At 38.8% G+C, this 19,794-nt stretch overlaps 1 protein-coding gene across 1 annotated transcript in view; it reads left to right on the forward strand.

The window, feature by feature from the left end:
- Positions 1-15,260, forward strand: part of LOC134624770 (kin of IRRE-like protein 1) — an 88,434-nt gene extending 73,174 nt beyond the window's left edge. Inside the window, exons 7-8 of the mRNA XM_063469812.1 lie at positions 9,833-10,168; positions 13,896-15,260. Of these exons, the coding sequence (XP_063325882.1) occupies positions 9,833-10,168; positions 13,896-14,098 (539 nt within the window). The 3' untranslated portion in view covers positions 14,099-15,260. The remainder of the gene's footprint in view (positions 1-9,832; positions 10,169-13,895) is intronic.
- The last annotated feature ends 4,534 nt before the right edge of the window (positions 15,261-19,794 follow it).

Raw genomic sequence — 19,794 nt, forward strand, 5'->3', positions numbered from 1 at the left:
CTGATAAAGCTGAATCACACAGGAATAGCCCAATAATCTGAGAACATTTTAAAGTTTGAATGGAGTTTCTAGGTGAAAGTATGAGGAAGCAGTTAAGTTTCAAAACCAAGCAAGTTTTAGCAGAGTTGTGGAAGTTTTCCATTCATTCCAATGGGACAAATTAAAGGAAAAAAGTGTAATATTTTAAAAAGTATAATAGTAATAAACAACAAAAGTCATAGCCATCATTAGCAGAAAGAGCAGAACAGTTTAGAGTTTGAACTGAGAAAATCGGCTGAAAACTGTGGGAGTAGATCCACGGCAAAAAACGTACGGAAGCAACTAGAATAATAAAGAAGAAAGAGAAACAGGATCTCAATAGTGTGGAAGCCCTTTTAGGGCATCCACACAATAATAAAGAAGAAAGAGAAACAGGATCTCAATAGTGTGGAAGCCCTTTTAGGGCATCCACACAATAAAGACTAGAAAATTTGCATTTCCTGCGAAAATGCTGTGTGGATGCCTTAACGCTGAAGCTGTCTGCTGAAAAGCTGAAAAGTTGCAAAAAGTTGTATTGTGGTGAAAAAAAAATGTCACCCTGAGTAGGATTCGAACCTGGCCCCGCCAGACTCAGAGCAGCTATTCATCTCACTGACTCAAACTCATTTACACAAAGAAGAGGTGGACAGATTGACAATTTTGCTGAAATGAGCAGAAGCTGCTGAGAATTGTGCTGATAAGAGGTGAAAAGGCTGAAAATTTTGCAGAAAAGAGGTGAATCAGCAGAATTTCTGCAGAAAAGAGGCAAAGAAGCAGAAACTTGCGCTGAAAAGAGATGAATCAGCAGAATTTCTGCAGAAAAGAGGCAAAGAAGCAGAAACTTGCGCTGAAAAGAGATGAATCAGCAGAGTTTCTGCTGAAAATAGTTTTTTTTCTGAAAACAGCCAAAAAAGCTGGAATTTGTGCTGAAAAGGGGTGAAAAAAATGAAAATTTTGCTGAAAAGGGGTGAAGAAGCTAAAGTATACCAAATCAAAGTATTTGTGCCAAAACTTACATATTGTGGTACTACTACATTACAACATGAATACGGATTAAAGATGAAAGAAACTGGCAACAAATTCCTCCACTACAAACCAGTCTGATACCACTACTTTGCAGTGTTCACGTTTACTAAGGCACTACCCAAAAGGCGCCACAAGAGGGCACTCCAACACAAGAGATGACCTATGTACACTGATGCACTTAGTAACAGTCAGCCTCCTACTTTGCCACTACGTAATACAGCGGAAATACAGTAGCAGAAATACAATGTTTTTGCAGAAACACTGTAATTTCACTCAAATACTATGAAATAGCAGTAATACTATGATTTGGCAGAAATACTATGTTTCAGTACAAATACTATGACAAAGCAGAAATACTATGACTATGAAGTTTTCCATTCATTTCAATGGGACAAAAAAAGCATAAAAAGCTTAATATTTTAAAAAGCATAATAGTAAAAAATACCAGAAGTCATAGCCGGAATTAGCAGAAATAGCAGAATAGTTTAAAATTTGAACGGCAAAAATCGGCTGAAAATTGTGGAAGTAGTTAAGTGCCAAAAAAAGTACAAAAAATTGGCAACTAGAATAACTAGAAAAATTTGCATTTCCTGCGAAAATGCAGTGTGGATGCTGGAACGCTGAAGCTGTCTGCTAAAAATAGCTGAAAAAGCTGAAATGTAGCAAAAAATTGTAATAAATTTGCAGAAGCAACAGAACATAGGAAAAATGTAATAACTTAGCAGAACTGCAATAATGTAAAGAAAACATAATATTTGGCAGAAATACAATAACATAGCAGAACTTAGCAGCAGAAATTAGAATAAATATTGTAACTTAGCAGAAACATGATAACTTTTCAGAAATACAGGATTTTAGCAAACATGGTACAAGATTACAGAGATACTTTATTTAAACAAAAATACCTAAACATTGCAGAAATACTGTGATTTAGAACAAATACTACAACATAGCAGAAATGCTGTGATTCAGCAAATATACTATGCTATGGCACAAATAGAAAGCATATGCTCAAATACTATGATTTTGCTCAAATACTATGATTTAACAATAATACTAAAATTTGGCAGAAATACTATGCTTTGGCACAAATACTATAATTAATTACAAGTACAATAACATAGCAGAACTATCAAGATTTGGCAGAAATACTATAATTATGCAGAAATATTATATTTACCACAAATCCTATAAAATAGTAGAAATAGTATGATTTAGCAGAAATACTGTATTTAGCACAAATACTGAAAAGTAGCAGAATTTACTGTAATTTAGCATAATAGTAATAACTTACACAATTACAAATATGAACACATATGGAAACACACATGTACAGAGACACACACAGGAACCAATTCAATCAACAAGTGTTAATATATTGAATTTAAATCATATAATAAGATACACCCATAAAAAGGCTCTCTCTCTCCCTCTCTCTGTCACACACACACACACACACACACACACACACACACACACACAGCAAAGGCAAGTGAACAAACAGGGGCTGTACATACATTGTTTCCTGTATGTTTCTAGGTGGGTCAAAAAGCCTGGAGCTGCTAAATTTGAATCCACCAATCAGAGAGGCTGTGTCCTTTTTCCCGCCAAAACTGGTGCACCCTTACACACGCAGGAACAGAGAGACCGGATTTTGCTGTCTATTTCTCATATTAAGGATTCCCCTCAAACAAATGGCCATAATTTCCTAACCGTAGGGGCTAGAGCGGTCATTCTTATACCGTTTTGTTCAGAAGAGATGGGGGAATCGTCAAGTGTTGTATATTTAAAATAAAAATATGAATTTTTAGAGATATATATGACATGCATGATTGGTTGGCTTAGAAGCCATGAAGGTCCCAAAATGCAAATTTAAATGCCTCAGCCCTCATATATGATTGGCTGACTTGGAGGCCCTGATATGCAAATTTGAATGTGTTAGCCCTCAGATATGATTGGCTGGCTGGGAAGCCATGAAGGCTCCAATATGCAAATTTGAATGTGTCAGCCCTCAGATATGATTGGCTGGTTGGGAAGTCGTGCAGGCCCTGATATGTAAATTTGACTATTACACTCCTCACAGACGATTAACTCCCTGGGGAGCTGGCAGAAATATATAGAAATACTATGATTACCCAGAAATACTGCATTTAGTAGAAATACTGTGTTTCAGCACAAATACTATAAAATGGCAGAAATACTATAATTAAGCAGAAATACTATATTAAGTACAAATCCTATAAAAAGCAGAAAAACTGTACTATGATTTGGTAAAAAAAAAACTATAATTAATCAAAAATACTATATTTGGCAGAAATACTATTTTTTTAGCAGAAATACTATACTTAGCACAAATCTTATCAAATAGCAGAAGTAGTATGATTTAGCAGTAATGCTGTATTTAGCACAAATGTCATAAGATAGCAGAAATAGTATGATTTAGCAGATATACTATATTTAGCACAAATCTTATAAAATAGCAGAAATAGTATGATTTAGCACAATAGTAATAACTTAAATAAAAAAATTGGAAAAGCAAAATGGACAGCTGAAAAAATGCTGTACATGCTAAGGGTCCCTCAAATATTATTGTTAAATGAAAAAAATCGGCAAAAAAAATATAACAGCCACTCAATCACATATATGGACACATATGGAAAAACACATGCACAGAGAGAGACACACACAAGATCCAATTCAGTCAACCAGTCTAAATATATTGAATTTGAATCTTACAATGAGATCATCCCATAAAAAGGCTTTCTCTCTCTCTCTCTCTCTCTCTCTCTGTCACACACACACACACACACACACACACACACACACACACACACACACACACACACACACACAAACTGTAGCAGCAGCAGCAGCCAAGCAGCCTGGAGCTGCTAAATTTGAATCCACCAATCAGAGAGGCTGTGTACTTTTTCCCGCCAAAACTGGTGCACCTGTTTTTACACACACGCAGGAACAGAGAAAGGATTTGTGCTGTCTATTTCTCATAGTGAGCATTCCCCTCAAACAAATGGCTATAATTTCCTAACCGTAGGGGCTAGAACAGTCATTCTTACACCGTTTTGTTCAGAAGAGATGGGGGAATCTTCAAGTGTTGACAATTTATCATTAAAATATGAATTATTGAAGATATTTGACTCCTAATGCACCATAACTGAGAAGAGGCAAAGCCAAAACTGCCCTGACTTGCCCTCGAACAACGCTTTGTAACTCTAAATCTATATGGAGTATCGATATCATTCTTTCACCGTAAGAGACAGCAGGCTTTGGTGAACAGTCATGGAAATTTTCAGGTCTGTGTGGAAATCCATCAAAAAGATATGACGAGAGAAAAAAGTGCCTCATTTCCAGAGTTTGAAATCTGAAGAAATCTGAGCGAAGGACGAATTTCCTACTCTCAAACAAGTCTAACTCATTTCAGAATGGTAATAGGTGAGAAACAAATTCTTGAATTGTGAGCGTCAGGAGTGTCTGAAGATATACTGGGACAAGCCTCATGTTTTAACTTTGCTTCGTTAAGGAGATATGACGATTCGAAAATGCCTCTCATGACAGAAATCAAGCAGTGATTTTGAACAAACTCTCCATTGACTTTATATGGAGACTTTTCCGACCTTGTGTTGGTCTGAGGAGATTTGGCAAAATTCTATAAATCCCACAACAATGACAGTGACATTTTCTGAAAGCCAGCAAAAATACCTACGTTTTGATGTATAACTTGTGGAAGTTGAGTGAAAATTGAGGAAGTAGCAAGAAGTTGTTCGGACATGAAGAGAAGACTGCAAAACCTTCAGTGGCACACTGGAAGCCAAGAGCATAGCAACCATAACAACGCATGTATTTTGTGAAAAATCACAATTTTGCAACTGAAAAATTAAAAAGGGATAAGATGAAAATGGTAACAGATATGAAAAAGCTGAATCATCCATGAATAGCCCAATAATTTGTGAACATTTTAAAGTTTGAATGGTTGTTCTAGGTGAAAGTATGAGGAAGTAGTTAAGTTTCAAAAACAGGCAAGTTTTAGCAGAATTTTGGAAGTTTTCCATTCATTTCAATGGGACAAAAAAAAGCATAAAAAGCTTAATATTTTAAAAAGTATAATAGCAAAAAATACCAAAAGTCATAGCCGGAATTAGCAGAAATAGCAGAATAGTTTAAAATTTGAACGGCAAAAATCGGCTGAAAATTGTGGAAGTAGATAAAGTAGATATAAAGTATAAAGTATAAAGAACTAGAAAAATTTGCATTTCCTGCGAAAATGCTGTGTGGATGCCTTTACGCTGAAGCTGTCTGCTGAAAAGCTGAAAAAGATGAAAAGTTGCAAAAAGTTGTATGGTGGTGAAAAAAAATGTCACCTTGAGCAGGATTCGAACCTGGCACTGCTGGTCTCAAGGCGACTATCCATTTCCCTGAGCCAAAGTCATTCTTACAAAGAAGAGGTGGAGAGACGGACAATTCTGCTGAAAACAAGTGAAGAAGGAGAGATTTTTGCTTAAAGTGGTGAAAAGCAAAAAATTCTACTGAAAAGGGGTAAAGACGGCGAAATTTTGCTAAAAAAGTGGTGAAACCGCCCCCCAATGTTGCCATGAGCAGGATTCGAAGCCCTTCTGGTCTCAAGGCAGCTACTCATCTCACTGAGCCAAACTCATTCTCCCAATGAAGAGGTGGAGAGACTGACACTTTTGCTGAAATGAGCAGAAGCTGCTGAGAATTGTGCTGATAAGAGGTGAAAAGGCTGAAAATTTTGCAGAAAAGAGGTGAATCAGCAGAATTTCTGCTGAAAAGAGGTAAAGAAGCAGAAAGTTGCGCTGAAAAGAGATGAATCAGCAGAATTTCTGCTCAAAAGTGTTTTTTCTGAAAACAGCTGAGACAGCTGATAAGAGGTGAAAAGGCTGAAAATTTTGCAGAAGAGGTGAATAAGCAGAATTTTCAGCAGAGTTCTGCTGAAAAGATGTTTTTGCCGAAAATAGCTGAAAAAGCTGAGATTTGTGCTGAAAAGTGGTGAAAAAAAAATGTTGCCATGAGCAGGATTCGAACCTGGCCTTCCTGGTCTCAAGGCGGCTACTCATCTCAATGAGCCAAACCTACTCTTGCAAAGAATTGTTGGAGAGACTCACAATTCTGCAGAAAAGAGGTGAATCAGCAGAATTTCTGCTGAAAAGAGGTTTTTTCTGAAAACAGCTGAGATTTGTGCTGATAAGAGGTGAAAAGGCTGAAAATTTTGCAGAGGAGGTGAATAGGCAGAATTTAGGCTGAAAAGAGGTGAAAATTCTGAAAATTCTGCTAAAGACTTCAATCAGCAGAATTTCTGCTGAAGAATTTTGCTGAAAATAGCTGAAAAAGCTGGGATTTGTGCTGAAAAGTGGTGGAAAAACTGAAAATTTTGCTGAAAAGGGGTGAAAAAGCTGAAATTGAGTTAAAAAGAGTTAAAAAAAAGTTTAATTGTTAACTGAAAGAAATGTTGCCATAAGCGGGATTTGAACCCAGGCCTCCCAGTCTGAGAACGGCTGCTCATCTCACTGAGCTAAAACACAGCTCAGCCCAGCGAGCAGAAACAAGTGACCACATTGATAATGTGTTCCATTCATTTCAATGGGCAAAAATATTGCAAAAAATATTCAATATCTCAAAAAGTATAGAAGTTATGAGCACCAAAAGTCATAGCACACATTAGCAGAAAGAGCAGAATTTTTTAAAGTTTGAACTGAGAAAATCGGCTGAAAACTGAGGGAGTAGTTAAGCGGCAAAGAACGGAGCAACTAGAAGAATAAAGATAAAGAACTAGAAAATTTGCATTTCCTGCGAAAATGCTGTGTGGATGCCTTAACGCTGAAGCTGTCTGCTGAAAAGCTGAAAATGCTGAAAAGTTGCAAAAAGTTGTATGGTGGTGAAAAAAAATTTTCACCCTGAGTAGGATTCGAACCTGGCCCTGCCAGACTCAGAGCAGCTACTCATCTCACTGACCCAAACTGATTTGCACAAAGAAAAGGTGGACAGACTGACAATTCTGCTGAAATGAGCAGAAGCTGCTGAGAATTGTGCTAATAAGAGGTGAAAAGGCTGAAAATTTTGCAGAAAAGAGGTGAATCAGCAGAATTTCTGCAGAAAAGAGGCAAAGAAGCAGAAACTTGCGCTAAAAAGAGGTGAATCAGCAGAGTTTCTGCTGAAAAGAGGTTTTTTTTCTGAAAACAGCCAAAAATCTAGAATTCGTGCTGAAAAGGGGTGAAAAAAATGAAAACTTTGCTGAAAAAGGGTGAAGAAGCTAAAGTATACCAAATCAAAGTATTTGTGCCAAAACATAGTATTTCTGCCATATTGTGGTATTTGTGCAACAAAAGTTACTACATTACAACATGAATACGGATTAAAGATGAAAGAAACTGGCAACAAATTCCTCCACTACAAACCAGTCTGATACCACTTCTTTGGAGTGTTCACGTTTACTAAGGCACTACCCAAAAAGCGCCACACGAGGGCACTCCAACACAAGAGATGACCTATGTACACTGACGCACTTAGTAACAGTCAGCCTCCAACTTTGCCACTACGTAATACAGCGGATATACAGTAGCAGAAATACAATGTTTTTGCAGAAACACTGTAATTTCACTCAAATACTATGAAATAGCAGTAATACTATGATTTGGCAGAAATACTATGTTTCAGTACAAATACTATGACAAAGCAAAAATACTATGACTTAGAAGTAATACTATAACAAAAGGGATTCCTCAAAATACTATGAAATTGCAGTAATTCTATGATTTGGCAGAAATACTGTACTTCGTACAAATACAATGCTTTGGTAAAAATACTATATTTTGATTTGAACTCTATGATTTGAAAAAGATGAAAGCATTGAAAAAGGTGAAAAGGCTGAAAATTTTGCAGAAAAGAGATGAATCAGCAGAATTTCTGCAGAAAAGAGGCAAAGAAGCAGAATGTTGCACTGAAAAGAGGTGAATGAGCAGAATTTCTGCTGAAAAGAGGCAGAATTTATGCTGAAAAGAGGCAGAAGGTTCTGTATGTAGAAAAAGAAACACGATGAACAATGTGTGAAATAAATAAAGAAATGAAATGAAAGAACAACCTGATTCTGCTCAAATTCACCAATCAGAGCTACTGCCTCTGTCTGCTTCATTAGGCTGGGTACTTGTATGTATTTCGGTCTATATTAGAAAAGCTGCTAAAATGATAAAACTTTGCAGAATTGTAATAAATGATCAATATAAATGACAGGTCTGTGATAGTGTTTAAATTTGTAATGAAAAAAAAATGTTGAAGCAAGGTGGGATTGAACCCACGACCTTTGAGCTGCAGAGCCGTGTCATTACTGATTGCGCCACCTGGCAAGGGGGCGGGCGGCTAAAAAACATATAGATCAGCAATCAGAAATAGATCGCGGTGAGAGGCGAAAAGCGCCGTTTTTTGGAGTTACAAAACGTAGTGTAACTCAAAAACTAGGAGGGCTAGCAGCATAATTCTTGTACTGGGTGAATCAGCGGACTTTGGTGTATTTTGACTGCGATTTTCATAGCTCTTTGTACCTTCGTCGCGGAGATATGACGAGAGAAGAAACGGCTTCATTTTCAGAGTGTGAGAACTGAGAGGAGGACAGATTTCCACCCCTCAAACAAACGTAATTTATGGCTCAACGTTAAGATGAATGTAAAAACTGCTTCCACTGTCAGTGTGTCTGAAGATATATTGGCACAAGCCTCATGTCCTAACTTTGCTTTGTTAAGGAGATATGGCGATTTTAAAATGCCTCCCGTTACAGAATTTCAGCTCTGAATTTCAAAACCTCCCCATTGACTTTGAATGGGAAGTAACCACACCATGTGTCACTTCGAGGCAAATTGCGAAAAAACGGTAAATTTCACAATAAAGATAGTGACATTGTCTGAAACCCAGCAAAAATACCTACGTTTCGATGTATAATTTGTGGGGGTTGAGTGTAAATTGACCGAGTAGCAAGAAGTTGTTCAGACATGAAGAGAAAATTCAGAACAGACCAGCACTCACTCTGAGTTAATTGCACAGAATTGTGGAAGTTTCCAATTCATTTCAAGAGGATGGGACAAATTAAAGGAAAAAAGTGTAATATTTTAAAAAGTATAATAGTAATAAACACCAAAAGTCATAGCAGGAATTAGCAGAAAGAGCAGAACAGTTTAGAGTTTGAACTGAGAAAATCGGCTGAAAACTGAGGGAGTAGTTAAGCGGCAAAAAAAGTGGCAACTTGAAGAATAAAGTATAAAGAATAAAGAGAAACAGGAACTCAATAGTGTGGAAGCCCTTTAGGGCATCCACACAATAAAGAGAAACAGGAAAACAATAGTGTGGATGCCTAAAGCATCCACACAATAAAGTAGGATAAAGAATAAAGAGAAACAGGAACTCAATAGTGTGGAAGCCCTTTTAGGGCATCCACACAATAAAGAATAAAGAGAAACAGGAATTCAATAGTGTGGATGCATAAAGCATCCACACAATTATTACAAAATAACTTTTCCTCAGTAGAAACATGAAACATACTCAATAGAAAGTCTGATCAGCTTTAAACTCAGATTCTCTATTATTCACTGAACATACAGACTTTTATGATGTAAGAATGCAAGAATTCAATAACAAAGAAGAAATAATTAAATAATAATTAGCTCCTTATTTATTGTAGGTACAGGTACACTAGATACTCCTTAAACCCCTTAGGTAGGTCTGAACTCTGACCTTTAACCTCTCTGCTCTGTGTTGTTTCCTCTTTCAGATCAGAAAAACATCACAGCTGAGTCTGGACAGGACGTCACTCTGACATGTCGAGCTCCAAACAACAACATCACAACTTTAAAGTGGAGCAGAGCTGACCTGGGAGATAAAAATGTGCTTTTGCATAGGGATGGGCAGTCCGTTCCAGATGAGCAGCATCCATCTTTTAAGAACCGGGTGGATCTGCAAGACAGACAGATAAAGGATGGAAAAGTGTCTTTGATTCTGAAGGATGTGACGATTAATGACACTGGAACATACGAGTGTCGTGTTTTCATGGCAGAAACAGACTCATGGGAGCCCATCAGCATCATACACTTTCATGTTGATCCTCCAGGTGAGTGAGTAGAGTTGAGTGTGTGTGTGATCAGAGGTTAAGCTGCTTCCTGGTTGTTGATGTTTGTTTGTTGTATGGATGAGCTGGTGGATGTCAGAGGTAGACAGATGTTTCTCCAGCTGTTGTCTTTGTGGCTGCTAGTGTAGAGTTGTAGAGCAGCATTGTTTGGGTAAGGTTAGAGCAGAAACAAAGACATTTATGAATCAGTCTCTTCTTCTCTTGCTCTCTAACTCCTCTGTAAACATGTGTGGGGAAACTCAATGTTAAAGCCTACAGCTAGAGGGGGAGGGGAGGGGTGAAGCTGGTGGTTGTGAGTTGTTACAAAGGATGAGTAATCTATTACATGTATTACTCGTAACTTTCCTTAGCAGTACTGTAAAGTGTTACTTAATTACTCACTGGAGAAAGTAACTCCTTACTCTACTTGTTGTTACTTTCTCGTTACTCTGTAAAATGATCTGATATGCACTGTCACATGATCACCATGTAATAATATGAACCTCAGGCTCGAGTCCCACAGCAACACAAATCCCTACTGCATTACTGAAAAATGTAATGTGATTACAGTAACGTGTTACAAAGTAACATATGAACACAATGCTGTTATAAAGTAACACGTTACACCAACACTGGTGGAGACACAAAACATCCATCAAGTGCCAGCTCCGCCTCTCATGCCACACCAATCTGTCCCCCTGTCTCTGAGGGAGAGGCCAGCCAGCCCTCGGAGAAAGCTCTTTGAAGCCACTTGTATCCAAGATGTTGTTCTTTCGGTCACTTCCCAGAGCTCGCTGCAGCCACTGCCCCGATCCGTCTGTCAGTCTCTCCCCTCATTAGTGAACAAGACCCAGAGATACTTAAACTCCTCCACTTGGAGCGGTAACTCCTCCATAAACAGGAGTGGGCACTCCACCCTTTTCAGGCTGAGGACCGTCTGCTTCACACTCAGCTGTGAACAGTGTGAGTTGGAGGTCTCCACCTGATGGAGCCTAAAGTAGCACATCATGTGTGAGGAGCAGTGATGTAATCATGAGGTCATCAAGCCGGAGGGTTTCCACTCTGGGCTCTTAAAACCAGTGTGTGTCCTGGTCGTGTTGAAATGCTGCAAATGGAAATTCTTTTTATGGCGGCTTTATTTAAAAACAAGATGGTCAGTTCATGTGTGTTTTTACCCCCCAGTCAGAAAAGACTGGTCAGGTGGACGGGTGGTGTGGACACCCAAGTTTAGAAACACAGGTGACGTAGGCTTTTTAAATTCATGTAATCAAATTCATATCGTAGGTACATCTACTACAAATGTTGGACAAGATTCAAGTTCAAGGTCAGAGGTCAAGTTTTCTGACAAACCTGTGAACATAATAACTTGAGCAGAATGTCACCCAGGATTTTCTACTACACTCAAAACAGTGAAATTGGGCTGTTGTTTCATTTACAAGAGTCTAACCTGTACTGTGAACAAAATAATTTTATGTTTCTATGGTGACCGTAAATATATCTTCTATGATCTGCGTTAAATTCAACAAACTATTTGTCAGGTTTATATTGTTGATTGTCATTTATGCTTAGAAACATTTACTCATATATGCTTAGAGTTGTATAATCAATGTCATGTTGGTAGAGGTTTGATCCTTAATAGTCTGCAAAGACTTTGTGTGCATTCCAGAGTGTTCTGGCATGCACACCCACAATCTTAGGGTCATGGGAAGAGGTCGTATCTTTTCTTGCTGATATATGGTATAGCAAACACATCTATATCTGTTTTACTCTAAGTGCCTTTTGTTTAGATGAACTGCTGGACTTCCAGACCAGCAGGTTTAGGAAAGTCTTTATGGGGTCACACTCTGACCCCCCCCCCCCCCCCCCCCCCCCACCACACACACACACAGAGAGACAAGGTATTCTTTGTTCACATGTATACCTATATGAAACGTCATATGTTAATGAACCTATGCATATTCATGTAACCACAAGAAAAGGAGTGCTATGGGGAACCTGGCTGAGAGTCTGATGGAGGTCAAGTGGGTGGAACGACACTTGGCTCCAGGCAGGCCTCCTCATGCATGAGTAACACAAAGAACTTTGCCTACTCGTGTCTTGCTTTTTGCTGTGTAGTAAATTGTCTTGAACGTTCCAGTGAATGGGTTTATGCTACAAACCTATCACTATTTATTTTTGTGGAGATGATGTGATACAATCTAGTAAGAGTGGTTAGTTTCCTGGACTCGCGATATCACAGGATCACACGAGATTTCAAACCACAGAAAAATCACTAGGGTTAAAGAGGCAGGAAAGCAGACACACACCACATCTGTGCTATTTGTTGTGGTTTAATGTGTCAGTGTCATGGTCCTGGGTTTGTGTGTTTTACTGTTATTCATGGATCAGTTTCCTTTCCTGCTCTGGATGTCTTGGTCTCATCTGTGTTCTCACCAGCCCGTCATGTCTCTCGCCCTCTCTGTCTCCTCAGTCTGTCTTGTTCCTGTGTCTGTTTCTCCCTCGGTCCCAGTGTCAAGCCCTTGTCTGTTACTCTGTCTGTGTTTCCTGTTTTATTTTGACAGTTTCTCGTCCTGTGTTCAGTGTCTTCTGTTTTGCTTCCTCCTGTCTCATTGTGTCTGATTACTTCCAGCTGTGTTCCCTCCTGTTTCCCATCCTCTCGTTATCCTCTGTCTATTTAAGTCCTCTGTCTTCCTCTGCTTTTTGTTGTGTCGTCCATGTTGTTGTGTGTTGTCCTGTGTGCCTTGTGTCCCTCATGTCTCCTAGTTTTTGGGTCCTACTCCTGCTGCCACACAGCCAGCCTCGACAGTCAAGGACAAAAACATAAATAAAATTCTGCATCAAGTCTTGTAATCATTTGGAGTGACAGCTCGGTGGTGTGGTGGTCAGCACTGTTGCCTCACAGCAAGAAGGTCCTGAGTTTGAATCCTTTCTGTGCAGAGTTTGGATGTTCTCCCTGTGTTTGTGTCTGTTCTCTCCGGATACTTTTGCTTCCTCCCGCAGTCCAAACACATTTTAACTGATGAATCTAAAGAAGTGTGCTCTGTGTTAGCCCTGTGATAGACTGGTGACCTGTCCAGGGTGTATCCTGCCTCTCGCCCTGGGACAGGCTTCAGCCCCCAATCGACCCTGACAAGTGGAAGAGGATGGATGGAGTCACAGCTGTGTGACATTTGTTATGAATCCATTAAACTGGAGGGAAAAATATGCACATGACAAGTTTTATGTTTTGTTGGACACTCCAAAAAATAACTCTTTGAATGAACTTAAACTAATCATGGAAAGGATTTCTACGTTAATAAATGTCTTTCTGTCAGCATTAAGTACTTTTGTTGGACTAATGTAATTTGTGTGTGTTGGATCAACTCAGTTAATTAAGTCGATTCATCATTAATTAATTAAATTGGTCCAACTCAAGTACATTAAGTTGAAAAAACAGAATAATAATGTTAAAAAAAAAACAATTGAATCATGTGGAAATCCTTTTTATGACTTTTTTATTCAAATATTTTTTTTTTGAGTGTAGCAGGCTGAGCAGTAACAATGGTGCTCACCAGTATTATTTTAATCAGTGATCGAAGAAAATCTACCAGGGTGGAAACTTTCACACTTTATTCACATGTTTTATCTATTTATTTACTTTTTCTCCTGCAGTAGAGGAAATTGATTCGATTCTGTTAGTTACTCATCATTTACCTCCATCCACAGCTGACACTTTGTTTCTCTCCTGCAGGTCCACCAAGAGGAATTCTTGCACTGATAGTTGTTATTCTCCTTCTTCTTGTTGGTTTTTTGATCTACAGAAAACATAAAGTGTCCCGATATTCATACGAGGTTTCTACTGAGAATAATGAGGCTCCTCAGTCTCCACAGCAGGACTGTGTCAGAGGACAGACAGAAGTGAACTGTCCTGAGCCTCCAGCAGACGGACATTAAACATCCAGAATTAGATGTTATTTCTCATTTCTCTGATTATCATCATGTTTATGGACATAAAGTGGGTATTGGATTCCCACAGACTTTGTGTGTCAGTGTTGCTGTGGGAGTTTCACCTGTGATACAGAGGAGCTTGTTTCTATGGAGCCAGCTGAAAGGAGAAGGGTCTCCCCTGGATGCCAGCACTGAGCTGATCTCTCCCAGTAAAATACTACAAATAACATAAAATGTGTCAGTGCTGTAATATTCAACTTGTTTGTTTTTTTCATTCCAATGTGAACTGTTTGTTGTGTGTCAAGCAACTGCTGTACAACAACACCTCATTTGTGGGTTTCATCTATGCAGAGGTGCATATATCCAAACCTTCACAGGCTTGCTGTGGGATACTGGTGCAGCCCTGTTATTACTGTGACACTATGATGTAGATGAATACATGAAAATATTAGCCATTTTATTTTTATGCTTAAAGTCACTTTATTTTGGAAAAACTACTGTTAATGTCTATTTTGCTATCTGAAAGTGTAATATTAGTGTCGCCAGCAGACGGCGCTCAGTGCCCCACACATCAGAAATTACACTTCGCTAGAAGAAGTGTAATCAGTAGTGATGAGGTAGTTTACAGCTCCCACACTGATTAGCTCCTGTTAACCTGCTCCTGTTTCTCTGTTATTGCAGGTGAGCTGTGTTGGAAATAACATATAAGTAATAGACAACAGTAGTAATCGATCATAAGTGTCTTACAGTGCAACAGATCTCAAACTAAAGAGTGAATTCATGAGTTAAGGGTTTGTAAAGATGATTGGCCACCACGTGTAGCTAAAATGGCGGACTCATAGTCCGGTGTGTTCATGGTAATGAATCTCAGAACTGTTTCATGTCTTTGTGAGTTTAAAGGATGTAAGCTAACTACTGAGAGATGCACATAACGTCAGTAAAATCATGAACTTATGGACAAACCTTTGTTGAACAGAGTAAATGTGTCATGTCATGAGATGCTTGTGTAAATGGAAATGCTGACTAAATGCAGAATCAGGCTAAGCTACGGAGCACACATGTGATCCTACACCTGTGCTGATCCAGTTATCAGGCTGTGATGAAAGTCTGTAATGTCTGTACAGGTATGTTTGGGTCAGAGCTGCACAATAAAGTCTCTGGATAATCAGGGAGTTTGTGATTTAGTTCATGAAAGTGATGTATGTGGATATAAAGCTGTCATTGGTTATAACAGGAACTGTTTCAGTACTACTGTGGTGCTGTTTTACAGTGCAGGTGTGTTGTGTTATTGTCACTGTAACACTGTGCAGAAGAAGTGTAGTCAGTATGTTATGAGGCCTCGTGCAGACTGTTAACCTGCTGTTTCTGTTTTTGAAGTTTCTGCTAAGATAAATATGTTGCACAGGAGACGAGTTGGCCCATCATTTTCTACAGTGTAACATTACCAAGCAGAGAAACCAGCTGAGTCCAGGCACAGTGGAAAATATATTATTTCTTAATAAAAATGAATAGAGTGTCGATCACTCCGGTATTCCTGAGTACAATCACTGTCCCATCATTTGAAAACACTACAGCATCTGGCCATCACTAGTTAATGTAAACACTGTGAACTTGTTCATTATGTACAGTTTCTCTTCAATGTTTCTTTCTCAGTCCTTACATGATGTTCACGTCCAATTTGAGAGAAGAACAAGATAAACTTTATTCTTTAGCCTGGAATACAAAAATACACAAAAATGAAACTATAAGAATTTTATATTGTTGTACTGCTGCTACATTTTTGTACACTGATGCTGAGTTTTAGCACCAGTGTGTTCAAATCAGTGTGTCTTTCTAGGACAGTGGTGACAGAGGTCAAAGGGGACTGTGTGTGTTCCCACCACATTTGTCCACGTTACCACGGAGACAGAAACCTGCTGGTCTTTGAAGGATCATGAAGGAATCTCCAAACAGGATTAGGAATAATCATATATGGTACACATAAGGAACAGGGCTCATGCAGAGGTCATAGGGTGCCTTGACCCAGGAACAAGATCTGTAACAGGAAGTAGAGTGGGTTAGTACTGTCCCTTCACAGCAAGGAGGTTCCTGGTTCAAATCCCAGCATGTGCTGCTTATGCCTGTGTGGGTGTCCTGAGTGTACTCGATGTCCTCCACAGTCCACAGACATCCATGTGAGGTAAAGGGTGATTAAACTGGCTGTGTGTGTTTAGTAGATAAAGTGCTGTATGAAAGTATAGTTACGAGTGGTCAGCAGTAGGGCTGGGTATCGTCACTGATTTCTAGAATCGATTCGATTCGATTTCTAGGACAGTGGTGACAGAGGTCAAAGGGGACTGTGTGTGTTCCCACCACATTTGTCCATGTTACCACGGAGACAGAAACCTGCTGGTCTTTGAAGGATCATGAAGGAATCATGATGAAAGTATAGTTACGAGTGGTCAGCAGGACTAGAAAAGCAGCAGTGGTTATATGACACAGCCAGCAGCAGGCTACAATACTAAATGGGCCGTGCATCACATTTTAATGTGTGACTGGTTGGCTGAGCTGTTTGGTTCAGTTCAGTTTAAGATTTTTACAATAACATATTTCTGGGTGCAATAATTACAGAATAAGGAACATTGATGGTGACTAACTTCTTCTGTTGTGCACTTTAGTTATAATGTTGGATCCAGTCCTTTTGGGTGGGTTCTTCCTGTCCTCTGTGGCTGTTTACTGCTTTTTCCAAAGCTTTTATTTCAGAGCCTCCACCCACGCAAAGTTGAGTATCAGGAAGTCACTCCGCAGAAAGGATTTCACACCTGGAAAGCCTCCAAACACTTCCAACAATCTGTGCTTTGGAATTTAGGTCACAGTTGGAACTTGGTATTATAATTTCAAACCACACCTCCACATATCAAACACTCTTCCTCTTCACTTTTCTTCTCAGCACATCACCCTATCTATTATTTAAGCACATCTGTTTACAGTTAGAGACAAACAGACAAAACAGTGCAGAAAAGAACCATTTACAGCTAAATGCTGCCTCCTCTTTAGTGCAGTATACAGAGAATTCATGTGTTTACAGCACATGGCAGCTTTGTTCCTTATTTTGATTTATATGTGTGAAATAAAAAAAATAGTTTTTAGTTTGTGACTGATGGTTTGTGTTTGTGTTCTGTGGAGATCATGTAAGAACTGAACCTGTTAAACACTCAAATCCACTTTATATTTCTGACTGTTTTGTTTTGCTTAATGCGCCTTATGGTCCAAAAGATACAGTAAAAGAAAACCTTCCACTGCTCTTTGCTCTGTTAGACAAGGATTTGGGATACTCAGATAAATTACTATGTTAAGCATTTTGACCTGTTTATCCCATTTGTGTTGAACTATATACAAAGGTTAAGTTTACATTTGCATCATGCATTACCCTGCTGATGCATCAACACCTGTTCAGCTGTTGTTTTGCAATCTAACAATTTGTTCTTACAGACAACTTTAACAGTTTTATGTTTCATTTCAACAGCTTTATAGCTTAAATGATTTGTAGCATGCAACAGGTTAGCAGCAATTATTTATGAAATATGGCTCATTTTGACAACACAAAGTGCCGGAAGTTGTAGAAATTCCTAATTGGCAAGATTTAAGTTTTATTTTTGGTCATGCAAACTGTCTTAAAGTCAGAGAAATGTCAAGCAAGAGTAATTATCTCTTACTGTAAAGCTGACATAACAGGCGTTACTTCTGACTTTATGAACTCAACTCAGCCATAAACCTGCCAAAGATGACTGTAATGAAGATCTATAATAAGGTCTGGGAAGAATGCCCAGAAAGTTAAGCAACACAAGCATTAAGAATCAATATCCTAAACTTTCTGCTTTTCTCTTAGTTTCTTCTCTATCTCTCTCTTACTTTGACGTTATGTTCATTTGTTTCAGCTGGTTCCTCATGTGTTCCCACTTCCCTCATTAGCCTCTTTTGTGTATTCAGTCTGTGTTTTCTCATTCAGTCTTTGTCAGGTGGTCTGTTGTTTTCCATGCCATGCTCCTAGGTTCCCATGTTCCACGTCTAGGTTATTTATGCCCAAGATTATCTGTGTTCATGTTAGGCTCTTTCATGTTGTGCTTTAGTTCACCAGTTTAGGTTTCAGTTTCGCCCTTGCCCTTTTTGTTTGTAGTTTTTTGCCAGACCTCAGTAAACAGCTCACTTTTTTAAATTATATATTATTATTCTATTATTATTATTATTATTATTATTTTACTTAATATTAAGTTTTGTTTCATGTTCATTCGTGTCTGCATTTTGGGTCCACTCCTCACTCCATACAGTCTGCTTCAGCCAGACTGTGACACGAGTATGTGTCAGTATGACCTCATGAAAACTGCTTAGCTTTGCTTAACGATGTTTCACTATGTTATCTGCTAACTGTTGGGGAGTAGAAGGACAAAACTCCCGAGATGACCGGTGCCAGGAGCTTCCTGGGAAAAGATAGTGGGAGTTGCTCTCTGCCCAGTAGCTTGAACACAGCTCTTTCCCTGTTACAGACTTTATTTACAAAATTCCACACCAAGGTGCTGTGCTGCAGTGGTTTGAATCACACCTAATAGACTCCAATTTGTGCATGTTTCCTAAGGGAAATATGCTTCCCTTAGACAGTATCATTAGAAGACATAGCATAAATTTTCATTGCTATGCAGGTGACACCCAGCTCTATCTATCCATGAAGCCAGGTAACACACACCAATTAGTTAAACTGCAGGAATGTCTTAAAGACATAAAGACCTGGATGGCCACTAACTTTCTGCTTCTTAATTCAGATCAAACTGAGGTTATTGTACTCGGCCCTGAAAATCTTAGAAATATGGTATCTAACCAGATTCTTATTCTGGATGGCATTACCTTGGCCTCCAGTAATGCTGTGAGGAACCTTGGAGTCATTTTTGACCAGGACATGTCCTTCAAGGCACATATTAAACAAAAATGTCAGACTGCTTTCTTCCATTTGCGCAACATCTCTAAAGTTAGAAATATCCTGTCTCAAAGTGACGCTGAAAAACTAGTTCATGCATTTATTACTTCTAGGCTGGACTACTGCAATTCATTATTATCAGGATGTCCTAAAAACTCACTGAAAAGCCTTCAGTTAATCCAAAATGCTGCAGCAAGAGTCCTGACAGGGACTAGAAAGAGAGAGCATATTTCTCCTGTTTTGGCTTCCCTTCATTGGCTTCCTGTTAAATCCAGAATTGAATTCAAAATCCTGTTCCTCACATACAAGGTCTTAAATAATCAGGCCCCATCTTATCTTATTGACCTTGTAGTACCATATCACCCTATTAGAGCACTTCGCTCTCACTCTGCAGGCCTACTTGTAGTTCCTAGAGTATTTAAAAGTAGAATGGGAGGGAGAACCTTCAGTTTTCAGGCCCCTCTTCTGTGGAACCAGCTTCCAGTTTGGATTCAGGAGACAGACACTATCTCTACTTTTAAGATTAGGCCATAATACTCTCCTAATTGAATGTACAAGGCACTGATTCTACAAGGACAGCACTCCCTTCCACTCTTTACTTGAAGCAGCTAAAGATGAGTTATTTTTTTTATGATTTAGTCCAAAGTTCAATAAGGCAGATCTGTAGTCAGTCATCTGCCTCTTTTCCCAGGTGTTATGTTGCTTTTTGTTCTTTACATCACTACCACTTTCCCACGCTGTCACTCTCAGTACT

Source organism: Pelmatolapia mariae, linkage group LG3_W (assembly GCF_036321145.2).
Source record: "Pelmatolapia mariae isolate MD_Pm_ZW linkage group LG3_W, Pm_UMD_F_2, whole genome shotgun sequence".
In the NCBI taxonomy this organism is placed as follows: Eukaryota; Metazoa; Chordata; class Actinopteri; order Cichliformes; family Cichlidae; genus Pelmatolapia; species Pelmatolapia mariae.